Raw genomic sequence first — 27,176 nt, forward strand, 5'->3', positions numbered from 1 at the left:
TTGTCTGATGTTTCTGGTAAGTGCTGAATTCTGTAGTGCTCCAATCCCCAGAACTCCTTATTCCATCACGGAGAGCTTTTAATATCTGACCCTGACACAAGCTAACCGCAGCAAATCAGATTTTTCCACCCTTTTGAAATGGTTTTGATCAATAGGAGTGTTAAAGTAAGTATTATGGAGTGTGCTGAAATGTTTAGTCATCACGCTTGACTCATTGGCACGGTGTGTGAGATTTGTTTTCTTTTGTGCCACATTACGCACCGTGAACTACGAGAACGCCATCATCATTAAACCTTAACGAGGGAGCTGACGACATGTCTGTGTGATTTAACACTGTTTGATTTCACTTTATTTAGATGTGATTCCAGCACTCAGATGTTTGTGTGTCTTGTCAGTGAGAGTTGTGAGTAATGCTCCTGGTTTTCTCAATTTCCTCTTCCCGAAATGCGGCTCCCTTTTAAGCCAAATATTAGCGAGTTAATCACAACAACGTTTTTAGAAAGAAATAGGAGATATAACTAGCGCCTCCTTAACGGAGATGGAACAAGTAGAAGTACACGAGTGTAGGAATACTTACAGTAAAAGTCCTGCATTCAAAATGTTACTCAAGTAAAAGTAGGAAGGTATTCTCATCAAAATGAATGAAGGAATACCTGGCTGTATTCAGCATGCATTTGTTTTATGGTAACTTTGATTTATCGTCTCAATAAGGTGTCTGGATCAGAGCATGGATCATCATTAGTCCTAATCTGCCTAGCAACTAAAGGTAATAAATAAATGTAATGGAGTAAAAGTACACAATTTACCTCTGAATTGTAGTGGAGTAGAAGTACAGTACTTGAGTTGATCTACTTAGTTATTTTACACCACTGAATATTGCCGGTGTATATTTATTTTAGTACTGTGTTAAACCAAGCCGGATCCTCCAGTTCTTGCCTCACACCTGGGCTTTCATATGGCACACTATTTCAAAGAACTACACCCATGCAACACATGTTTGGCTCCATTAAAACAAACAGCTATTTCCTGTAATATCCAATGCAACAATAAATATGCAGTAAAATAAATGAAGCCTTGGAGCAGGAAGAGGGACATTTGTAATAATCATATTTCTTTCATATTCAAAGTGCTTTTCTTTCCAATACCTATTAGCTAGTACAATCACTATTGTTCTGTGCTGAATTGCACTTTCAAGTAACATTATAATTACTCTTACAGGAATAATATACATAGAAAAACCATGCAGAAACAATGAATGGAAAACAATATTTGAATTAAGATGAACTCGGCAACCCCAATGCTAATGCTAACCCTTGATTTTTAGCTAAAGGAGTGTGTAGATCGCTTATTAAATAATGTTTGACAATTTGGGGTCAGGTCGGTGGGGTGAACAGGCAAGCAGCAGAGGAGAACACACAACTGGGAAAGTATCACACTAGGTCCCAGGCTATCCCAGAAATAGAAGCCAGGCGAACAGCTTGTTTCTTAAGAAATGTCGCCATGTTTTGGGGCCTGGTCACACTAATGGAAATATTCCCTGGTGTCTACTTACAACCTGTTACTAAAATGAAAAAATGACATTGACATACAGTTTCAGAGGGGAAGATATTCTTAAATGCCCATGCACTTCATTCAGCTTTGAACTGCAACTGTTTTGATAGCAAAGGATGCCATAGTGAGGCTCTAATTGTATATCTGTTATGAAGCTTTGGGTTTAAATAAAGCTATGTTTGGTTCTGATAGCCCCACATGTACTCTATGAAATGTGCAGGTCTGGGCAAGGGCAGTGTTGCTGCTGCTGAACAGATGCTGGTGTTTTTTATTCCTCACATCAACGTTTTTTAAAAGTCTTGAGTGTTAAATAAAGCAAGACTGAGATGCTAACGTTAGCATACACACTATCGCAGTAGGAGGGTATTCCGACATGCCCGTTCTGACATCCCCCTATAACGACATCCCCCTATTCCGACATACCCCTATTCCGACATCCCCCTATTCCGACATGCCCGTTCTGACATAACCCTAATCCGACATCCCCCTATTCCGACATCCCCCTATTCCGACATAACCCTATAACGACATCCCCCTAATCCGACATCCCCCTACAACGACATCCCCCTATTCTGACATCCCCCTATAATGATATACCCCTATTCCGACTTCCCCCTATTCCGACATCCCCCCTATAACGACATCCCCCTAATCCGACATCCCCCTACAACGACATCCCCCTATTCTGACATCCCCCTATAATGATATACCCCTATTCCGACATCCCCACTATTCCGACATCCCCCTATAACGACATCCCCCTATTCCGACATAACCCTACAACGACATCCCCCTAATCCGACATCCCCTATAAGGACATGCCCCTATTCCGACATCCCCCTATTCCGACATAACCCTACAACGACATCCCCTAATCCGACATCCCCCTATTCCGACATCCCCCTATAACGACATACCCTTAATCCGACATCCCCCTATTCTGACATCCCCCTACAACGACATCCCCCTACAACGACATCCCCCTATTCCGACATCCCCCTATAATGACATACCCCTATTCCGACTTCCCCCTATAACGACATCCCCCTATAATGACATCCCCCTACAACGACATCCCCCTAATCCGACATCCCCCATATACTGTTTTAACACATTCAGTTTATTTTGTATGATATAATACAGCCTGTTGTTGTAATGGATGCACTGACTGGTTGGCACTCAATTTCGTTGTTGTCTGATCGCCCTGCATCCGATCTGCAAGGGAGTCGCTCAAAGAAAGCTAAAGCTATGCAAGCCATCGAGGCTGCTCCCAATTCTGCGGAGCTGCAGACCGGAGCTGATGGGATGACGACGGAGAGACTTGGAGGAGCAGTGGCGGTGGATTCGGGAGGGCTATCAGAAGTGGATTACGCTTTAGGGATGTGGCCCTGTTCCCACATCTCAGTCTATATGTGCTAGTAAACAAAGGTATCATAAACCAGGAAATGATAGCAAAATAAGATAAAAACCTGATTTTTTGTAACAAAAATCAGTGGTTGATAGTGTCTGTTTTTGGTTCCACAATGTTAGCCATGCAACAGACAATTATATATAAATGATGCATTGTTCTTAGTAGTAAGAGGCCCTTAGTTTCAGGAGGATGGCACAATAGAATTCATAATAAAAAAAGCTGAGAGTCACTTACAGTATGCACACAGAAACGGATGAACCTACAATCTCTTTTCTCCCTTATGGTCTGAGGCCTTTCACTGTATTTGCTTTTCATCCGTAAAGTGCCTGTGGGTTATTATTAATGCATTCCCAGACTTTAAAGAGCATCAACACAGATCGATACAGGCCTGCAGTGCTGAAAGCTTGTTGTTGGATACCGGTCTGTAAATAACACAGAAAAAGGCTTTCATCCCACCACTCATTTCAGCCAAACTGAAACAGGACAGGTTCTACTTTGTCTGTGAAAACCCTTTATAGTATTGCAGGAAATCAACAGCAAGTTTCATACTTACCTCCAGTAAGTTAGGAAGAAAAACAGGCAAGATTTGTAGGAACCTTCCATAGAATTTTCTATTTTTAGGAGATGATAAAACTAAGCGCTGGTGTGGTTCATCGCAGCATCTCTTTTTATGGAAGTTGTTATGTTATAAACCCTTTATGAGCTCAGTGCTACGTGTGCATCTTAAAAATTATGGAGGCTTATCATTATTAAGAACAACAACCTCTCCTTAGTTTCCACGTTATTTCTCTAGCAGTGCCCTTAATTACAGCGTCTTGGAGTCCAATAGGCATCATTTTTAAAATGTCAGAGCCCCGGGCTAATTGGCATGACGCCTACTGATTATTTGGACCATCTGATTTGAGTTTGAAATGTTGACCCTTTGTTAAGATCTACTAAATATCATATGGTAATCAGTCAAGCAAACACTGCAGGAAAAAAGAATCAAAATATACTGGAAACTATAAGCATTTCTAGTGAAAGTCAGCTGGGCAAACAGGCAGTTGATGACTCGAAATTTCCCAACCTGTATCCAGAAAGTTGTACAGGGCTTTGAATAGCGAAATTGTCCCCTCCAAACGACCTTTCATAGGGGCAAGGGGCCACATGGTGACTCAGTGTTACGAGAAATCTTTGCAACCCTTAATGCTGTCTTTGGAACGAGTGACATTAACAGAGCCATTAAAGAGCAGGCGATGAGATGCTAATGAGTTTCTGTGTTTTTTCTGCTCCAGGGATCATAGGTTTCGGATCTTTAGAGGTTGCGGTCAATCAGCGTCTCCGGATGGCGGTTATTACCTCTGCAGAGACACTCAACAAAAGGGGGACATCGTTCATCTGTAGAGTGGTGCAGGGATGACGTATCTTTGTAGGCCGACCCTGAAGTAATCTGCGCACAAAGCAATGCGATTTCTCCTTTGGAATATTGTAAAAAATAAGATCTGTGGAAACTGAACCCGTTTGATAAATGCATGTTTTGTTCAGCCGGATAATCTCCACACGTCTACGCTACTTTTGTAACTTTCGAATCATAAATCTAATCGCCAGAAGCAACGTGATCCGTCTCTTAAATTTGTGTCAACCACAGACCTTGTTTCCAGCTATTTTCCAAATCCCTACAGAGAAATCCCACTGACTCTGAGACGAGGGAACCGGAAGTGGTAAGATGCTAACTCACTCCCGGGTTTTAGGACTCGGGCCTGCAACGCTCTATAGGAGCTGAGATGTGACAGTGCTGCAGTCCTGTCACATTTGCATCATAAGTAGATTTGCATCTGTGTGGAACAGCATTTAATCGAGTGGTTTCATTTCTCCCCTTGCTGCAGGGAAGTGTAGAATTTGTGCACTCATGCAAATATCTCGGGACAATTATTGACTCAAAATTGAGCTCTGAACCAAACTGTGAAGCTGTGTGCAACAGCATTTGTACTGTCTAATGAAACTGGACTTCACTTTGACAAAACCATGATGACTATGTCTTAGCGTGCTTTTATCGAGTCAGTTCTGTCCTTTTCATTAATGCTACGGTTCGTTAACCTGACTTTAAAGAGCAGAAACTCTCTCAGTCCATATCAGACGATGACTCCCACCCTCTGCACTCAGAATTCAAGCTTCTTCCTCCCGGTCGGAGGTTAGTTGTCCCAAAGAGTAGAACCAAGCGGAATAAAAACAGCTTTATCCCAGCAGCTATTGCACAGATTAACAAATCGTAGGAGCGTCACACACATGCCTATTTATTTATTCATGTATTTATTTAGGACTTTTGAATGCCCATGGTTGTACTCGTGTGGGACTGCAAGAAACAGTAGGCTACTTCAATGTTCTGTATGTATAACACATGTGGAAATGTTGACAATAAGGTGGACTTTGACTTTGAACACAGCAACTTCAATTTAGCTCAGATGTAATTTTCACATGTCAACCTCTTGTTGAATAATGCATTTCCTTTGGCCGAAAAATATATACTTGTTTACTCTTTTATTCCTCTGAAATAATCATAGGATAATCCGCGGTCAAATGTGTTTAGACAATTCCTCAAAATACAGTTAAAATACAAGTTTCCCAAAGAAATTCATTTCCGCACAACATCCTCTGGGAGCCTGCAACAAAATAAAAAAGGCACCTGCAACCGGAGACTCGTCCGCAGAACGGATTGCTTTGTTTACACGAGAATCTCGACAAAGTCAGGAGGAAATGATGTGCGTAAATTCAGAGCTGCTTTTCTCGGTCAAGTCTGTTTAAAACACCAAAAATAATCCACTATAAACATCTCTGCTCCCGAGGGACGGCAAATACAAACATCTCACAGTAGCCTGTTTCTCTGTGGTGTTTTTGCCATCCGTCAAAATGCATCACAGTGCCAAAATAAACAACTTCATAGAAAAAGTGTAGGATATACATTTGGAGATAAGAAATACCGGCTTGGTGTTCAATCCGTGTGCATATAAACATGGATATTGCAAGAAGTCGTGCTTTATAAATGTGACAGAAAGCAGGGAGCTGTCAGTCTTCAGTCCACTCACAGTGATGAATGATATCCTGGAGGCGTCAAGACAGGGAACGGTGCCAGACTGTTGAACCCCTCTCTGCTCAGTGTCTATCCTCCGAGTTCTTACATTTAAAAGATGACAAATCAGGTCAAAGCAAGGGGCTAAAAAGAGCAAAAATAGCTATTCATTCTCCCGAGTTACGTAGTTGCACTCAAATTAAGACTGATTGAACTCATTGACCCCACTCGACTGATTTCCTGCACATTTTCAATGACGTTTACATCAGTTGAGTACCGGACTATTTTGTTGCATGGACTAAAGACAAAGTGTAGTCACAATTAAAGGATAAAAAAGAATACAAAGTAAAGACTCAGCAAAGGCAGGTGTGAGTCTTTAGTTTTAAGATGGAGCACAGACACAAACATCCTGGCAGGCTAAAATAACTCGTAGTCCAAGGGAAGTCAGGTACTGGCAGGCTATGGTATTAAATCCTGGAAGGCTCTAGACAAAGGCAGTGAACTGGTGGGAGTGGATCTGTATTCAAACCAGGGAGCTGTGTAGATTACATTACATGTTCCAGACACTTTTATCCAAAGCGACTCATACACACAAATCCCCACAGGAGCAATTTGGGGTGAAGTGTCTCGCCCAAGTAGACAACATGCTGACTGCAGTGGGGATCGAAGTTGTGCTCCCCTGATCCGAAGATCAACGCACTATCCCACCGAGCCACAGCCTCCCATTACCACACATGCACATAATAACCTGCATGGTTGATTATCTTTAAACTATATCCCAAAACAACAAAAACATGTGTTCCCAGCAGACTAAAGTACCAAACATGTGGTGCGCAAATGTTTAGACATTCTTCAAACCTGGCACACAGTTGAATCAGACTCCTTTTTACAAGAGGATTTAATAATTCAAGAAAAGAGTCGAGCAAAAAGAGTTATTTTCTTCAACTTCCAAACTGCATCACCGGTATGAAATGTGTTTATAGACGACCAAAATGAAGCGTGCAGTGAGTGGGTGATGAAATGCATCATAACGTGTGTCCACTTGGAATGTATTTAACAATGCTCTGAGGCCGAGTCAGCAGAAGAAAGAGACTCAGAAACTGGGGAGCAGACCACATGTTAGGCCAAGCTTCTGATGTGAGTTCCAAAGATCTGTATGCACGGTCAACACGTGTAAGCCAGTGTAAATACTTTGAATATGTTTTATTATATGTTTCAGAGTTTGTTATTCTACCCACTCTGGATAGTGGAACACTCTTAAAGTATAGTTAAGTCAATAAAAGTCCATTTAGAAAGCCCGATGTCACATCTGTCTTTACAGTGTGTACAGAATACGACCCCCTCCGCTCCAGACAACTTCCAAAGAAACCCCTCAGTTATTAGGGGGAAATGGAAGAAACCTCGGGGAGAGCAACAGAGGATAGACAGATAGATAGAATCAGAGGATGAAACCCTCTTTATTGTCACACACATGCACACAGCAGAGCACACACAGTGAAATTGGTCCTCTGCTTTTAACCCATCCTAGTACTAGCAGCAGTGGGCAGCTATTGTTCAGCGCCCGGGGAGCAATGGGGAGGGGGGATTGGAGGTGTCCGGTGCCTTGATCAAAGGCACCTCAGCAGGGCCTAGGAGGTGATCTGGGACCTCTCCAAGTAGCAGTCCACTTTCCATATTTCAAGTCTGTTCGGGGACTTGAACCGGCGACCCCTACGATTCCCAGCCCAAGTCCCTACTGACTAAGAGGGAGGGATCAGATGTGCAATAGATGTTAAATGAAAGAGGTCATATATTCACAACATAGGTGCTTGAAACGGCATGTATATCCGCGGCCGTGTTCTACTGATCCAATTTGCCCTTTTTCTCAAATCTATCACACAGCAAAACTCCTCAGATTCAATTAGAAACACGATACAGTTGGCAGTCAACAAAAAGGATCACAATGTAAGAGGAATTCATCAACAACAAGAAAATTATTTAAAATGGTATCCAGCGAATCCAGTGGAGTGCACGTGAGGGCCTAACACCGCTGAATCCCAACTCCCAAGGCTGCCGTCAGGGGACTGGGTCCCTCGTTAAAGACACAAAACAGCTCATTGGATCCAGATGTATACAGATAATAAAAACACCACTACTCTTTGGAGATTAGAAATTGGAACAACAATATAAACAAAGGCATCAAAAACTAACTATTTTAACAAATCAAAACCAGGGAAACAAAACAGCAGTGGCGGACAATCTATGAAAGGACAAAGCACACGTTACAGAAACGCCGCCATAAACCTTAACCTCACAGAACCTATGAGCGCTCCTACCGTATGGATCTTGGACAACGCAGCCCCAAACTAACCCACACAGTACGGCTGGTCTTGTTACCGTCACGGACAACGCTACAGTCTGCTGGAGGAAGGTATACAAGTCAACATCCAGAGCCTAACGTGCCACTACCTCGATGATTGTGGAGACTTACCTGAAACGGGACAGAACTATCAGGTGTCAGCTGTTTAAATGAATGGAATGCGGAAGTGGGCGGTACCAGTGTAGCGCAACACTACGGTGGCCAAAAGGTAGTTTACATTTATGGTCGGCTATCTACAAATAAGAGGAGTGAGTTTTGGTGCAATTAAATATTCTAAATGCTGTTTAATTGGATTTTTTCTCACCCCAACAACAAATTGGGAGATGCGTTGAAGAGTTCACCAATAAAAATGGTAAAAGAACAAGACGTAAGATGTATCCGGATGTTGTTCTTAGCCTCAGCTAGCATGTAGCTAATATTGTATTGTATATGAGTAGAGAGAGAAGGACGCCTGGAGTTACATACTAAACACACCGCCTCTACCTCTCACTCGGTGATGCTGCAATGATACTATTGCGTGTTTAATAACTGATAAACCTCAGAAGGATTGCATTGTATTGTAGAAGCTTCATAACTACGCTTACAAGATGGCGACGGTGACGTCATAGGAGGACCCGTCCCCGACAACGTCAGCCAATAGAAGAGTCCGGAGAACCCCACATGACAACAAGCGGCCAACAGGATCCAGCCCCCTGCTACCAACCAACGAGAGGACGAGAACGGAGCTCGTCTTATTTCGAAGCTGTTTATTGTATGGCCGGAAAGGGGTGGTTCTATAAATCATGTTGGTATTGTGAAATCGATCTCTCTTTTGTTCCGGACAGCCAGACAGGAACTACTTGAGCCACATCTGTGAAACTTTTGTAAAACCTACCGCTGCATCCTTTTATTAAATACTCCTTTTTAAAACTTATATGAGGAGCTTCACTTCGTTTTCTTTTAAATCGACTCCTGGACTTCGAATAAAAGCACACTTCCTACACTAACTCATTCACTTGTGAAAACCTTGTATAATATACACACTAAAACTCCATATTCAAAGGATGAAGTAGGATTCTCCATCTATAAACAAGGGGGTTAGCATGGCTAATAACCCCCTAGAATATGAGTTCCAAGGCTAAGTCTTTAATACCCATAATATTCAGGATGAACGATGAATCTCAGCTCATGTCAGATTTCAGGGTGTGCTAAACATGCCTCCGATCTCTCAGACTCCGGGTGGTCCGAGACGACACTGTGCCTCCTCCATTATCCGTCCCCTTCGTCCGTCAACAAGGCCTCATAAAGTCACGGACGAGGCTTTGACCCGACATGTGAGCTGATGGATTTTCAACAAACGAGGCGCGTCTTGTTAAACAAATGCAGATTTATGTTTTCTGTGTGAAGGGAAAACTAAGCTAAGGTCAATGTTTTTGGGGGGATTGTCCGACCAGTACATTGTTGTGCTTCTGCAGTCAGTTTACGTTGACAAAACTCTCCAAAATACTGATGTTTCCTGCCCTCGGCTCAACTGTTTGTCCCTGCCAATGGTTGTTTGTGCGTGGGATAACAATAGGTCTACTTTGGGACATCCATGTGGCACCTCAGGGGTCCAAGGATCTAATCTCAACAGAGAGCTATGAGCCTGTCCTGTTTCCCAGTGGCCTGTCCTGTATCAGAGTCTGAAGATCCAAAACAACAGTCTGTGGAGATATTAAAATGCTGTTCCCTTCAATTCCTGTGAACATCTAAAGGGAGGATTATCTCTCACTCTTGCACCAAAAATGGATGTAATTTTTTTTTTAAGTGAGTTACATTACTACTTGTTTTTCCCAGAAGTTGATGCAACTAAAAAGCCCTGAATCCAGTTAGATCTAGAACATTATGGCAAAGCGCCACACAGATGCGTATTTATTTATTCATGTTTGTACTCGTGTTTTTCTTTGCAAATGTTTGGAGATGTGACGGAGCAGGGTGTACTTTCATTAGAGATGTGTTTGTGTTTGTTTGTGGAGTGTGTCAGGATGGATGCCTTGTCTTTTTATCTGCAAACTAAATCTACCTTTGGGTACAAATAAATAACCTGAACCTCTATCAAACCACGTATGTGTTTTTACCTTATTATTATTATCATTGTTGTTATTATATAAACTGTGATTCAAAGACTTTAAAAAGACCAATAATCAACAGTTCAGTTTATGAAAAGGGATTGTAGTCAGTGGATCACTCATAAGGATAATAATAATAATAATAATAATAATAATAATAATAATAATAATAATAATAATAATAATAATAATAAGGATAATAATAATAATAATAATAATAATAATAATAAGGATAATAATAATAATAATAATAATAATAATAATGATAATAATAATAATAATAATAATGATAATAATAATAATGATGATAATAATAATAATAATAATAATAATAATAATAATAATAATAATAATAATAATAATGATGATAATAATAATAATAATGGTAATAATAATAATACTAATTATAATAATAATAATGATGATAATAATAATAATAATAATAATAATAATAATAATAATAATAATAATAATAATAATGATAATAATAATAATAATAATAATAATAATAATAATAATAATAATAATAATAATAATAATAATAATAATAATAATAATAATGATAATGATAATGATAAGATAAAAAATTAAGAGACCACTTCAGCATAATGATAATAATAATAATAAGCCACAGGAAAGCCTTAAGAATCAAATCAATAGGAAACTGTATTCATTGTATATTGGATCATGGAAATAAATGGACAAAACAGAGATTCTTGTCTGGACTCGCATCGTCGCCCTGCGTAAGATTCTCTAACTGGTGCCTCAGCGGAAGTTTTACTTTAAGTTAATTATCTGTATATTTTGATATGATTTTGGCCGCTCCATTGAGGATGCATGCAGGTGAACCAGAGAGGATGCTGTTGAGTAATCCAGTCAGGATGTAATGAAGGCTTGGATGAGAGGGAGGGTCTCATGTGGGCAGTGTTTTTAAGGTTAAAAATAACTCCATGCGGTGTTACGAGGAAGAGGAGGAAGACAATGACTACTTTAGAAGATCCTTTCATCACATTGCGTCTTCAGCACACTGTGTGAAAGACTCATTTTCACTTGAATTGCCTTTGTGTCTGACATGTGCTGTAAAAATAAACAAACCTTAGCGTTGTTGCGGTCCCATAACACACAACCCACTGCAAACCTTCGATGTCTTTCCTGAAGTCATTACTTTTACACACCACCAACACTTCTTTATGTGTGAGACCAGAGCCTAGACACTGATAAAGAGCCAACGCCCAGTCAGTCTCGTAACATTTAGGGGGGGCTCTTTCAGGATCTGTTTTCCTACATTGCTTATTTTGGTTTATAGCTCTAGCTTCGGTATTTTTCCTCTGGGAAGAAGAATTAGCTTTGTGACACACGGACGAGACTAGGAGTTGTATTCAGCTCGGGAAAGAACAGCATCCGAGCACCAGCACAGAACAGTATTTCTGTACTTATAATCGCTGTTTTGAGTGTGTCCCAATACCCCAAAATTAACTACAAGTACAGGATGGTGCATTCATAACTGTCCAAAAGTTCAGTGAGGAATGCTTGACACTTCTCCCACCCAACGACTGCCACCTTGGCTACGTAGTGGAAGTTATACAGCAGATACAGCGTATATGTTGGCAATGACAATCTTATATCCCAGGCTCCTCCAACAACTCAGCATACATAGTGCGAATAAGATAAATAAAATAATGCAAAGTGTATAATATATAGATACAGTATGAGTACACATTCACAGAGCTCAGGAGTTCAGCAGTCTTATAGCCTGTGGTATAAAACTGTCTCTGAGTCTGGTGGTCTTGGTCCGGATGCTGCGGTTCCGTCTGCCAGACGGCAGCAGACCGAACAGATTGTTGCTGGGGTGATGGGGGTCCTTTAATATCGACCGGCCTTCTTCCTACACCGCTGGGTGTAGAGGTCCTCCATGGATGGCAGCTCCATCCTGGTGATGTGCTGAGCAGTTTTCACCACCCTCTGTAGAGTCTTACGGTTGAGGGCGGTGCAACTGCCATACCAGGCGGTGATGCAGCCAGTCAGGATACTCTCGATGGTGCACCTGTAGAAGTTGCAGAGTATCCTGGAGTCCATGTTGAACTTCCGCAGCCTGCGGAGGAAGAAGAGCCGCTGTCGAGCCGTCTTGGATATGACCCTGGTGTGATGTGTCCATGTCAGGTCCTCACTGATGTTTACCCCGAGGAACCTGAAGCTGCTGACTCTCTCCACAGGAGTCCCGTCGATGGTGATGGGTGTGTGTGCCTCTCTCTGCCTCTTCCTGTAGTCCACAATCAGCTCCTTTGTTATGCTGACGTTGTTGTCCTGGCACCAAGATGTCAGGGCTCTGACCTCCTCTCTGTACGCCGTCTCTTCGCCGTCTGTGATCAGGCCGATGACGGTCGTGTCGTCAGCAAATTTGATGATGGTGTTGGAGCTGTGTGTGGCCACGCAGTCGTGCGTGAACACGGAGTAGAGGAGAGGGCTGAGCACACAACCCTGAGGGGCTCCGGTGTTGAGGGTCAAGGTGGAGGATGTGATGTTCCCCATCCGCACTGCCTGAGATCTGCCCGTCAGGAAGCTCATGATCCAGTCACAGAGGGCACTGTTGAGCCCGAGGTCCCTGAGCTTAATGATGAGCTTGGAGGGCACAATGGTGTTGAATGCTGAACTGTAGTCAATGAACAGCATTCTCACATAAGTGTTCCTCTGGTCCAGGTGGGAGAGGGCAGTGTGGAGGGTGAGGGAGATGGCATCATCCGTGGACCTGTTTGCTCTGTAGGCAAACTGCAGGGGGTCCAGTGAGTCAGGGAGGCAGGAGGTGATAAAGGTTTGACTAACCGCTCAAAGCACTTCATGATGATGGAGGTGAGTGCAACTGGGCGGTAGTCATTGAGGCAGATGGGTTTTGTCTTTTTGGGGACAGGGACAATGATGGACTCTTTAAAACATGTGGGGACTACAGACTGGATCAGGGACCTATTGAAAATGTCTGTGAACACATCTGCCAGCTGAACTGCACACACCTTGAGAGCACGGCCAGGGATGCCATCAGGTCCAGGAGCCCTGTGTGTGTTGATCCTTTCTTGAGATCTACACACATCTGCACTGGTTACAACCAGTGAGCAGGGATCCTGGGCCTTCTGTGCCTCCACAGCCGGGGGCTTCTCAAAGCGTGCATAAAATGTGTTCAGTTCATCTGGGAGAGATGCAGACACTTCCTCAGCACCACTCGTTGTCCTTTTGTAGTCTGTTATTGTTTTTAGTCCAGACCACATGTTTCTGGCGTTGGAGCCCTTGTAGTTAGACTCCACCTTGTCCCTGTATTGTCTTTTAGCACTGCTAATAGCTCTCAGGAGTGCATACCTGGAATTCCTGTGCTCATTCAAATCACCGCCGCTGTCCTCGTCACACGTTAGTCCCTCTTCAGTCTCTGCCGGTTGTTATGGTTATGGTAACAGCCGCAGTAGAGGTTGCTTAGGAGAACACAGCGTTAATAAAAGTTAAACACATCCTTTTACTTTCCCTATTTCCCATTTCACTATACTGCCGAAAAGAAGCCACCGTTTATTTTTATAGGGTAGTTAAGCAGTACCGTGTCTCATCATTCCTAGCTAGCAAGCTAGATAGCTAACAGTGTCACTTCGGGTGAAGGTAGCCCCATGCAATTTGAGACGCTACATTACACATTTAATAAAAATGTGTGTTCCAGGTGCTAAGGAGAGCTTCAGAATCGAGACACAGCAGTTTATCTATTTTATTTTGAAGTTTTAGTGATATCTGTTTTTAACTTCCTGTCTTTGTGTGATTTCCCGCTTTTTTTGATACTCTGTTCTGGCCTTTTTAGTTCCACCTTTCCTCCTGCACACCTGCACTTCATCCCCTCATCAGTTCAACTTCTATTTATGTCCTGGTTTTCTCTTCAGTCATCGTCAGATCCTTGTATGTCTTGTATCAGGAAGTTCTGTTCTTTTTGTTTTGTCTTAAACAAGCTTCAAGTGAAGGTTTGTTCAAACTTACTGTCCCTTTCATTTCGCTCCTTCCTGTTCCACTTTCCATGTCAATCAACCTTAGTTTTTATGATCTGAAAAGATGTTTGGGGCTCTGCACTTTCAGATGAAGGTTGATCCACAGCTTTCTAGTTTTGTACAGTAAGTGTTGAATCAGCAGTAAGAAGAATATAAATATTTGATTCCAAGTATCTCGATGCTTTTGGGAAGAAGGTCAAGAGCGATTATATTGGCGTCAAAATGCTGAGTCTTGCCAATCTTATACAAGCCTAGATGAGTGCGCCTTAGTGATCAATACACATCTCCTGCAGGGATTGCAAAGAGCAGAGCAGCAGGTAAACACCAGGCTGTCCGACAGACAAGAGGAAAACACCTGCGCCGTGTTATTGCAGCAGCAGGCGGCCGACAGAAAGAGGTGATGACAGCGGTGTCTATTTATATGGCTTTGTTTGGAAGCAAAAACATTTCCTGAAACTCAGTCCCCTAACAGGTTTTGCTTTATTTTCAACCTCATACCAGGATAGGTCTGGTTTCTATGTCAACGGTGATATCAATATGTTGCTTGCTGGGAATGGAAAGAGGAATTTCTCTTCGATTAACATCACGATAATGGAGGAAGCAGCGGTCCAAAAAGCAGGGAATCTTCTGATGAAACTTAAGCATCTTCCTCTTGGTTTTTGCCATTGACTGTGAATTTAGAATCCCCAAAAGGCTTGGAGATAACAGTTGTTTATTCAATCATTTGGTGCTGTTTGTGAATGTTTACAGCACGTGTCAGATGTCAACAGATAAATGTTACACTCATGCTTCTTCGCATTCCATTTTTGATACATAATTCCGGTTCCTCCGATTGGAAAAACCAGCTCGTTATTTATTTACACAACAAATAACTCTTGGTAATGCGGTAATTTGATTTGATTTAACTCTCTTTCTTGCTGTCTTGTTTCTTATTTGGATTGCACCACTTGATTTGTGTACTGGAGGTGTTTGTGTGTTGGCAGACGGTCGGTGCAGCATGGTGCAATCTTCCTCCTTTTTTGTTTAAGTCCAAACTAAACAACTCATTAGAGCATGACTGACCTTTGAAATGTATTTATGAAACATGTCCAATAATCCCGCCCCCAGGGATTTATTTAATCTGTATCTAATGGGACTTGCTTTGGACAACAACAGTCAAAGCTAGACAGCAGAGTAAGAATAAATACATTAAATGAGAGGAATATGTTTTATGTTTTGCATGAAGTAAGATGAATGGTAATCCTAGGAGCATACTGAAGAACTTTCAGGTCAAAACCTTTTGTTCTTGGTACAGATGTTGCAGCAGGGGACCAGGCAGATGTTTCTGAAGTTCAGGTCTTGAACTCAGTTCTTGTGCGGAGTCTCTTCCCGTCGTGTTGTTATTTCTGTATGGTTTCCCATTCCTGCCTGAATGCACTAAAGGGAATAAAAACAATCAGATCCGCACAGATGTTTTCAGGACCAAGAGAAAGCATTGTCTACTTGGGGTGTGTGTGTGTGTGTGTGGGAGCGCCATGTCCAAGAAAAACAATATATGCAAAGCTCTTGAGGTCCCATTATCCACTCTACTGGTTCTTTGGGGGATACCGTTGCTTCATTGGGGGTGGAGAGGCCTTCTTGATTTAAAGTATTGTAGGATTTAGAAGTTAATATAAAGGTAGAAAGGCTGAGATAGGATAGGGACTACAACCCTAACCCTAACCCTAGTTTACAAACTAGTTCTGTTATAAAAAGATTGGATGTTTTCTATCCTGAATAAAAAGTTACGATGGGAAAAAGCAGTAATGAGACTCTAGATTTAAGAGTGTTTCATCAGAAAATAAAGCCACTTTATTGAAGCATCAATCAATAAGTTCCAGGGTCTTTAAACACACCACACCATGGAGCCAATTAAGCAGGTCTCATTACCTTTAACGTTGGTCAAAATGATTGCTTTTACTTTGAGACACCAGACAGGATAACGAGAATTGATCCGGGAAATAGATTGTTGTCGTAAACATTAAGTCAAGAAATTAAAGTCTTTTGTCATGCCGGTTTAATTGGCTTCCCATTCGTTCTGCCAAATTAAATATGTACTTAAAGCTCCATAATCAATATTTGTATTTGTTGTTTGTGTGGTATTGTAAAGACAAACCCATAAAGAATCATTACCAAATTCCCATTAGTCCTTCAGAGCTCATTAAGCATCTTTCCGTCCCGCAGAAGTACAGTTATATAGCTAATCTTTGCATATTTTTGCCAAGAGTTTAGCTAAGATCAAAACAGCTGGTGTAAGATACAGTTACATCCTCTAAGACCAAACATCATGATGGGGATTTCACCTTATTTATAGCCAGAAACGTCCAGCAGATGCTTTACATTTATGGATTGTACTTTGGATTTGAATTGAAGCTTGTAAAGGTAAATGTGCTCTCTTTGGTCAACCTCTGTTTCTGGAGTTCATAGTGTGGTTTTGCTTTGTTCAAAAGGACTTTCCTCCATTAACTGTACTGTTTAGTTTTATGTGTATGACATGTGGTTAAGCCAAAGACAATTTGGTCAATTAAATACCCAATTAACATCTGGTTTTCCCATCTTTCTACGGGTGAATTCAACTCAGCTCTGCTTGGAGTTAACCGTCTAACCAACCATCATCATAAAGCTGATAGTGTACTGTCCCCTAGTGGCGGAAAACCATTACAACCGAAGAGTTTTCCACAGAACATTTAACACCCAAGTGGCCCAGAAGTCAAGGCTGGGTGATGGAGACTGACAATAAAAGGCGATGAGTCAGACAGTGTAATTGAAATCACATTTATTGTTTGTTCTGGAGTTTAACTTAACCCTTTGTGTACAGTACGGTTCTATCCTTTACTGCTTCTACCTCTTCTTCCGCTTAGAGTCATCTCACTGGGTTTTTTACACTCATACACACACATACAAACACACTAAGCAGCCGTTACACCAGCTGTGTTCAGGTACTCTTAAAGGGAACTCTTACGCCTGTATTTCCACAGCAGTCAGCCACAAAGCTGCAGCCGAATAGGATCATATCTCTACAAGTGTTCCCCTTTAAAAGGCCTGCGTTTTAGAGTCCTGGTCATACCGGGACGTGACAATCACATTGAAATGTCTTCCTCACGTTCAGTCATTCGCCAACCTGACCTGCGACATTCTCACCAGCACCTTGGAGAGACTAAGAAATAAAAAATACTCTAAAGATTCACCTTTTGCTGGACTGCAAATACAGAAATGCACAGAGCAATAAAAAATACATAGGTTGAAATAAAATCACGATAGAGGAATTAAGATCACTTCTTTTTTTTTTCTTTTAACTACCTCGCTAATAGAACTGCCGATAGCTCTACTAGCATCAACAGCTTCTTAAAGTACATGTAGTTATATAGTATGTATCTATACTTCGTAAAAGGTTTGGATCGAACAGTCATGTTTCAAACGAGGAGCCTTTAGTGTTCGCTTCAGCCGTGGGTTGATATATAAACGCACTCTGAAGCAGGGTGGAAAGAAGAACTGGGTTTGGATCCAAGGCGAGCCCCGATCGAAAGCAAGTTTGGTTTGTCTTCCACGTTCAATTGGAATAATAACAGGAGGCCCGTGAAGGCCAAGTCTTCTGCTCTTTCTGCTGTGCATGTAGTGGATGCAGATCGGTCCGTTTTTTAAGCGGGAACTCGATATCTGTGCAGAGTTTCCTCCACCTTCAGGTCCAATGTAAACAGCTTTTGTTACAGAGGCAAGACCGGGAAGTAAACGGACTCTTTGGCACACCTTAACATGACGCCGGATGCATTTAAGTCCAAACAGACCCAGGTTTAGTCTGCTCTGAGCTAAGGAGATGCTTCCCATCAGTAGGTTTACTTCCGTCCTCCTCTCTCGATTGGGAAACCAATGCACGTTAGCTATGTTTTTACAAAAACACACACACACACACACACACACACACACACACACACACACACACACACACACACACACACACACACACACACACACAGCTGACCTATTTTCAAACATTCCAAAGTTCTACTTAAGCTTTTAAAATGACCTAGCTCACCACATTCAGCTGCATGATAATAAATAAATAGAAACTTGGGTAGAGCTGAGGAAAAAGAAGGCAGGAAGAAAAATGGCAACGCGGTCAATGGAAAGAGTAACATTTTGATGGCCCTGCGTCTCCCATTCAGAACGGGAGATTAACAAACAGCAGCTCTGTCACAATCTATCAATGGTATCGCAACACGGGGCATTGATTGCGTACAAATGTGTGCATATAAGGTCTTAATAGGTGCTTTAAGCTACATTCAAGCAACATGTATGCTTTTTTTTGGGGGGGGGGGGGGGTGAGTTCCATTATAAAGTTTACAAGGCTCCCTTTTTGGGTGTGCTTCCACTACTGGCTATTTTAACCAATTGGAATTAGTTGTATTTTGCCCATTTATAACGGACGTTTCAATAAGTGCTAAGTGACAAAAACATTAAAAAAGTGCCTGTTTTCACAATGTTTGACGTCTCCACCGCGAGACTAGCTTAATTATAAATCTCAGTCGGGACCTTTGGGCGAATAGAAAAGGATAAACGTCTCATCATTCTTAAAAGGGAGAGGAATGGAGGGGCTTCATTAACCCCGAAATCTCCCATTTGATAGAGTGGTGCACGATGTTTTTTTTTAGGCCGAACCGGAAGTTAGCATTGCTCCCACGGCAAAAAGTCAAAGCTGTTTATGCTTTGGATATTGGATCTATAGCAATCTGTGGCGAACACACTTTTATGATACTTACAGGTTGTATTTAGCAGGATAACATCCACATATTGACTCTTTTTTAAATCATGTTACCAGAAGTAAAATGTTACCCTATAAAAGAACTACATCACGGTCGCAACCGCTAAGCTAAAGGCGGCTAATGTTCGACGTGATGCCGATTAGTCGTGTCATCTTGTCAGCAAGTTTTTAAGATGACGTAAAATCTTCAGACATTCACGAGTGGAGTATAAACTGACGTATTTTTGGCAGCAGGATATATCTTTAGCTTGTGTTGCCCACGGACTTCCCTTCAGGCATCCAACCATAACGACTGACTTTGAGACGAGCTAAACAGGAAGTGCCAAAATGCTAACTTCTGTCCGGGTTCAAGGACTCATTCCTGCACCACTCTACAGGGGGGGAATACAGCAACGGTCCACGTTAACACCTGGACATTCAATACAAACAAGGCAAACACAAAACATCACTTCCTCCCTCCTCGTTGACTCCCCCTGTGCGCGGACAGTCGAGGAGCGCTTTGTCCCCGTAACGGGACTCGGTAACAGTCTGCTTCTAAAAGGTGCTCTGGGCTCTTTGGAGGGTACACACTCCTCCGCAACAACACTTTGTGAAGGCCAAAGGAAAGATGGACGAAAAGATGCTATAAAAAAAGGCAGGAAAAAACATAAAAAGGGGATGATTTTACACGGTCTGTGTAGGGAGGGGGATGGGAGTTGGAGAGAGGGTGGGCTGCTCCTCTGAGACCTTTAGGGTCTCTGTGGCAGGCGGAGCACACCCGGCCAGAGGAGGCGTTGAGGATCGGCTGTTCGGAGCCGTGGTGCGGGTCGGCGTCGGTGTGGCGGTGGTACTGGAGGTAGAGGTGGAGGCCTGGACCGGGGCGGGCTCATCCACCGGGGGTTCGGCGGAAGGGGTTTTGGGCGCGGCAGGCTTGGTGTAGTTCATCTTGAGGATGTGCTGCTGGAGGTGTCGGATCCAGTCCTCCTGCACCGACAGCGGGCCGTGGAACTCCACCTCGCAGAACCTGAAGCAGACGGGGAAACTTTAGAGGGAAACTTAAAAACCCAACCTAAAGTCTAGAAAAAGAAACACGCCTCAAGGGTGAAAGAGGAATACAAAGTCTTGACTAACTGAATTAAATGCTGTCGTTGTTTTTGGGATTATTCGTTCAACATTTCAAAAGAAACCAATGAGGCTTTGATCGAATATGAATGAAGATTAGGCGTCTGCACTGTCCTTGTTCTGACGTAGTGTCCTTACACACTGCTTTCAATAGATTTCAACTGCAGTTATTAGCACAGAAATATTGCTAATGAGCTCTTTTAACAGCACGTGCATTTATAAGGTTTTACTAGCTTCTATTATTATTTTTTAAACCATTTGATGGATTTGAAAGCTTTCTATTTCACCACAAGTAAATATTATTTGTATCCATAAGAGGCAACACATGTTATGTTATATAAATATAATTTAACAGAGAAATGTCTTAATAGACGTACAGTCCACCCACAGCTGTTTTCACTAATTTCCTGATTTTGTTTTTACTAAATATGCCTCAAAAGATGAACGAAAAATCTAAAAATGGGGAAAATTCTTGACTAACTGAATTAAATGAGGTCTGCATTCAACAGCAAAACTATATCGAAACATCTGTGTACGACTCTTAAAATATAATCCAAGTCCTCTTTATTAGCTCAACACCTCCCAAACACAAGCATTTTCACAAAAACCTGACTGTTGGAAACATAACGGACGGGTAGGGTTACTAAACAAGGTCAAGTTTAATTGAAAATACATGAGAAGTAGTGAGCATACGACTGGATAAAGGAGACGTGCCAAGACCTTTGGATAGATATTGTTTTAATGTAAATATGCTGTTGTTGGCTTTTGGATTATTTGCCTAAAAGAAAACCAATAAGAGCCAAGGACTCTTAAATCAGTGCAAATCAATGCTTCTGAAATCCGATCAAACTGTCAAACTAGGTGGCTTTTATCGAATATGCGTCAGATTATGCGTCTGCACCTTCTTTAGTTTGTCTTTGATGTTTCACCATACTTTAGTTTACTGTGTGGCTGTCAAATGAAGCCCAATGTTGAAAACAATCAAGACCTAACCAAGCAGTGCCAAGCGACAAGAGGACATTTTCTCATTTTACAGCTGAATATCACGCTGAAATATGTTTCTGGAAACATTTGAGGCGAGAAATAGGTCATGCAGGAACAGAAACTTGATTTAAATGTAATACATGCAGCAAAATGCGATTGGCTCTTGATTGGTTGCTTTCCTTTGGGCAGGGTGGAAAACTTGAAACACTATTAGGATGATTGGGAGAGGACTCTACAGAATATTTGTTTCATCCAGCACTGTCAGGATGGAGAGTGCAAATAAAAAGTCAGTGTTAGAAAAGCTATCAACTACAGCTTAGAGTTATGCAAAAATAATGCTCCCAATCTCCATATTCTGTGGCTGCAGCAAAGCCTTTCACACAGGGACATAAAACACCAACTGACTGTGTTAAACTCAGTGGCTCCCTGAGGAGCAGACGATTCTGTTTAACGTTTGTACTGCAGTGGTGTCAGAACTTAAGCACTCTTTCGTGTTTCCTCGAAAAATCCCAAATGATTCAGTCTGCTCAATATAGTGGAGTACTGCTCAGCAGGGGGCAGAGGTGCTGTTCAGGGATTACAGGACTATTTAAAAAAACCTAGCCAGACAGTTGTGTTAACGCTGCAAGGCTCGTCTGATTATCTCTCACCGGCACTTCAGGGTGTAGAACTTGCCCACCAGTTTGACCAATGGGTAGGACGGGGGTTTGGGCACCAGGGCGGGGACGGTGCCTGTGCGGGGGGGTTTAGGAGGACTCTCCGTTCCATCGGGGCAAGACGGGTGCTTTAAGGGTCGGCGCTCGAAACCTTAACAAGAGGAAGAGGAAACATTGGAGGTATTACAGCTGAAAGGTGGAGTTTAAATACCAAGTGCACGAGAGCAATGAGCTGTACCCTGACGTACCTCTGGGCAGGCGGACGTTCAGCTCGCTTCGTGCCACCTGTGCTTGGAGCGGGAGGCCGGTGAGCCGCGACGGGCTGGGGCTGCCACGACCGGGCCTGAATGGAGAGTTCAGGTCGGTGCCGGATTCCCCATCGGCCGTCTTGGAAGAACCCTGGCCGACTTCCCGGGTCAGAGGCCGCACCAGGCTCACAGCGAAAGAAGAAGACCACTGAGAGGAGGAAGAGGAGGAGGAGGAGGAGGAAGAGGAGGTCTTCTGCGATGAGATGGGGAGGATATGATCAGAATCCGTCGAAGCAGTGAGAGGTGAGCTGCTCTTCTGGAAGAGGGACAGAGATGAGTTTCCTAATCAGCATTAAATCAACAAGAGAGCCTTGAGCTGCGTTGTTATTTTAATAATATTAATCAAAGATACGGCAAACACAAAACATCACTTCCTCCCTCCTCGTTGACTCCCCCTGTGCGCGGACAGTCGAGGAGCGCTTTGTCCCCGTAATGATGTCATTATGAAGCCAAATCATGCTCCCAGCAGCAATCTGAAATGATCTGGTGCAGCAAACAATAACGAAGGCTAGCTGGTTAGCTCGCTTGCTAACTAACAGCAGCAATCGTTATTTGTATTTCACAACAGCTGTGTACGATTTACAACAACAATACCATGTTGAAATACACACACTCAGCAAGTACGTAAATAATGTTCACATGAAAGTGTCCTAGAAGTCGAGAAACAGCACATTTCTAGCCTAGCGCAGTGACTGTTCATGCTAAGCTAAGCTAACTGGTTGAAGCTTTATATGTATCGTACAGTCATGAAAGTGGTATCATCTTTTCATTTAACTCTCGTCAAGAAGTAAAAACATGACAATAACGGTTAGAAATATTCCGTTAAAACTGCTTTAAGAAGATTTAAACCAGGGTTTTCCTTTTTTCTACACTTGCAGCTCCGTTCCGCCCTGAAAGCATCCCATGGAATTCTGTACTTCCTAAATATGACCTTACAAAACAACTGCACAATACTAACAACACAAAGCAAACTCTATCAACAATGTATTCCCAAATAATGCAAAGCTCCTATAAACCAATTAAAATTCAAACATCTTGGCAAAATGAATATATAGCTCGCTTTCTCTCGAAATAGATTGGAAAACTATTTGGAATAACATAAAACAAGCTTCAAAGAATCCTGATCATCCAACCATGCACTTCACATTTGTACATAGGACTTATACAACACCTGTATTTAGACACCGGATCAAGTTAGTGCCATCTTCTCTTTGCCAAATATGTTCACAAGGTTGCATAGGTACTTTTACACATGTGTTTTGGGAGTGCTCTGAGGAACAGTCCTTTTGGGTACAAGTCACTGAATCTTTATCAGAAATTCTCCATAAGGAGATTCCATGTTGCCCCTTAGTATGCCTTCTTAAATGACAATTCTCAGGTCCCTATGTCTGTACATGAAAAAAGAATGTGGCTTTCCGGCCTAACTGCTGCAAAGTAAATCCTGGTAGTACGGTGGAAATCACTGTCACTGGAACATTGGTGGCACCTGCTGTTAGATATTGTGACTCTAGAGCTCTCTATTGTCTCATGGTGCCAAGGGAAAGACTATAGAGTCTTGATCAGAAGCTCTTCTAGCCGTTAAATCTCTTGCCAGAAGAAGGGGGTTGACCGAGGGGAAGGGGAGGGGGCTGAAGATCACTCACCAGGGAGGGAAATAAGGGTACTGAACACACTTAGATTGTGTGTATGTGTGTGCGTGTGTGTGTGCATACAGTGGGGCAAAGAAGAATTTAGTCAGCCACCAATTGTGCAAGTTCTCCCATTTAGAAAGATGAGAGAGGCCTGTAATTTGTATCATAGGTATACCTCAACTATGAGAGACAGAATGAGAAAGAAAATCCAGGAAATCACATTGTAGGATTTTTAATGAATTAATTTCAAATGATTGTGGAAAATAAGTATTTGGTCAATAACAAAAGTTCATCTCAATACTTTGTTATAGACCCTTTGTTGGCAATGACAGAGGTCAAACGTTTTCTGTAGTCTTCACAAGGTTTCACACACTGTTGCTGGTATTTTGGCCCATTCCTCCATGCAGATCTCCTCTAAAGCACTGATGTTTTGGGGCTGTCGCTGGGCAACACGGACTTTCAACTCCCTCCAAAGATTTTCTATGGGGTTGAGATCAGGAGACTGGCTAGGCCACTCCAGGACCTTGAAATGCTTCTTACGAAGCCACTCCTTCGTTGCCCTGGCGATGTGTTTGGGATCATTGTCATGCTGAAAGACCCAGCCACGCTTCATCTTCAGTGCCCTTGCTGATGGAAGGAGGTTTTCCCTCAAAATCTCACGATACATGGCCCCATTCATTCTTTCCTTTACACGGATCAGTCGTCCTGGTCCCTTTGCAGAAAAACAGCCCCAAAGCATGATGTTTCCCCCCCCATGCTTCACAGTAGGTATGGTGTTCTTTGATGCAACTCTGCATTCTTTCTCCTCCAAACACGACGAGTTGAGTTTTTACCAAAAAGTTCTATTTTGGTTTCATCTGACCATATGACATTCTCCCAATCCTCTTCTGGATCATCCAAATGCCCTCTAGCAAACTTCAGACGGGCCTGACATGAACTGGCTTAAGCAGGGGGACACGTCTGGAACTGCAGGATTGAAGTCCCTGGCGGCGTAGTGTGTTACTGATGGTAGCCTCTGTTACTTTGGTCCCAGCTCTCTGCAGGTCATTCACTAGGTCCCCCCGTGTGGTTCTGGGATTTTTGCTCACCGTTCTTGTGATCATTTTGACCCCACGGGGTGAGATCTTGCGTGGAGTCCCAGATCGAGGGAGATTAGCAGTGGTCTTGTATGTCTTCCATTTTCTAATAATTGCTCCCACAGTTGATTTCTTCACACCAAGCTGCTTACCTATTGCAGATTCAGTTTTCCCAGCCGGTTACAGGTCTACAATTTTGTCTCTGGTCTCCTTTGACAGCTCTTTGGTCTTGGCCATAGTGGAGTTTGGAGTATGACTGTTTGAGGTGGTGGACAGGTGTCTTTTATACTGATAACGAGTTCAAAAAGGTGCCATTAATACAGGTAACGAGTGGAGGACAGAGGAGCCTCTTAAAGAAGAAGTTACAGGTCTGTGAGAGCCAGAAGTCTTGCTTGTTTGTAGGTGACCAAATACTTATTTTATCGAGGAATTTACCAATTAATTCATTAAAAATCCTACAATGTGATTTCCTGGACTGTTTCCCCCATTCTGTCTCTCATAGTTGAAGTGTACCTATGATGAAAATTACAGGCCTCTCTCATCTTTTTAAATGGGAGAACTTGCACAATTGGTGGCTGACTAAATACTTTTTTGCCCCACTGTATGTAAGTATGTGTGCGTGCATGTTTATAAATATATAGGATTAAGTTTTGTACGTATGAGCAGCTGTACGTCTGTATCTGTATCTTTTTTTATTGGGAAACCATTGGATGCATCTGAAAGCTCCAAAGAAAGCTACCTTTGACCTTACATTCAAATGAATTCTATCCATAAGAAGCAAAACATGTTATGTTGAGGACTAAAAGGTAATGTCTTCACACAGCTACATATGAACAGTCCACACAGGTGTTGTTACTTGTTTCCTGATTAGCTTTTATCTGAACCTGATGGGCATCTCTAATCAACAATGCAATTAACAACACCTGTGAGCGGTGTTCTGTGGCTTATACAATCAATAAACATCTACATAAACAGAAGGGAACCTCTTAAAGTACTGCTCTGTTCACTGACTCATCTTGTCAAACGTCCACTGGTGGAAGGCTGCAGCTCACAATATGTCCACCAACAGGTAGGATGATTTGGTTTCAGATGAAATGTCTTTGGCTTTGGATTGTTCTCCATCAATGGACTGACTGTGTCCTTGTTCCCCAGTTTAATCATCTCGTAAGCTTTTGAAAAGGTTTTATAAAGAGCAGGCAACATGGGATCCTCTTTCATGTTCCCTTTATTTGCCAGTTAAAACCGGGGCAACATAGGAACGACCTCCTGGGAAATTATGATGGAAATGCTTCATGACATTTAATTGCAGACCTACAACTTTTAATAGCTCATTGTTATTTTCAATGTCGATTAATCTTCCAAAGGTTTTCTCAATTAAAAGAGGCCCTATTATACTTTGGGGGGTTTTCCCTTTCCTGTAGTGTGTTATAAAGGTTTTAGTGCATGTAAATGGTCTGCAGAGGCTAAAATTCCCCCCTGAAACACCTCCACTGGACTGCCTTTTTTACTTCTGTACCATAATGACATCACTACATAACACTTGTGCTGCTATTGGCTAGCACTCCAACACATGATAGTCTAAGGGGCGGGACATCTCTCAGCATTTGACCAATCACAACAGAGCCGGCCCAGCTAACCAATCAGAGCAGACTGGGCTATGGTTTCAGACAGAGGGTGAAAAGAGGTGCTGCAGCACAGGCAGTATGAGAAACATAAAGAGCTTTCTGAACATTAAAGCATGGAGACATACAGTAGAGGCACATAACACCAAATATGAACGGGGAAATTAGCACAATGTCACCCCTTTAATCATTCAGACAATAGAAAATGACCATCACTATTTCCTATATGCTGCTTTCCAATGTGTTTATCTGTTAAAACCCCCCAAAACATAGAGTTTAACATGATACTTGCCTGTAAAAATGGTTAATCACACCTAGCATTAGTCTATTATGTAATCAATTAATGATCTATATGGTAAGTCTATTACAGAACAATGAAATACACGCAGTTGGATTCCTTCATTTCCCCAGAATGCAAAGAAAACCGTGAAAAAATGAAAGCAAGGACGATAAAAGATGATCCGCTCTGTATGTGTGTCACATCACAGCTCGAGGAAAAGGTGCGACAGTGACGCATATGCACCAGAAACTAATTCAGGAGGGAGAGAACAAACGTACGT

General features: G+C 42.3%; 1 protein-coding gene across 3 annotated transcripts in view; it reads right to left on the reverse strand.

Moving 5' to 3' along the window:
• Window positions 1-17,237: 17,237 nt before the first annotated feature.
• Window positions 17,238-27,176, reverse strand: part of wizb (WIZ zinc finger b) — a 32,733-nt gene continuing 22,794 nt past the window's right edge. Inside the window, exons 15-17 of one of the 3 annotated variants that reach the window (XM_063902939.1) lie at window positions 22,228-22,477; window positions 21,974-22,130; window positions 17,238-20,241 (exon numbers count right to left, since the gene is read on the reverse strand). In XM_063902939.1, coding sequence (XP_063759009.1) covers window positions 19,902-20,241; window positions 21,974-22,130; window positions 22,228-22,477 — 747 coding nt within the window. In that variant the 3' untranslated portion in view covers window positions 17,238-19,901. Of the gene's footprint in view, window positions 20,242-21,973; window positions 22,131-22,227; window positions 22,544-27,176 lie in introns of all 3 variants that reach the window. The other 2 variants (XM_063902938.1, XM_063902936.1) reach the window with 2 other exon arrangements.

Source organism: Eleginops maclovinus, chromosome 16, assembly GCF_036324505.1.
Source record: "Eleginops maclovinus isolate JMC-PN-2008 ecotype Puerto Natales chromosome 16, JC_Emac_rtc_rv5, whole genome shotgun sequence".
Taxonomy (NCBI): Eukaryota; Metazoa; Chordata; class Actinopteri; order Perciformes; family Eleginopidae; genus Eleginops; species Eleginops maclovinus.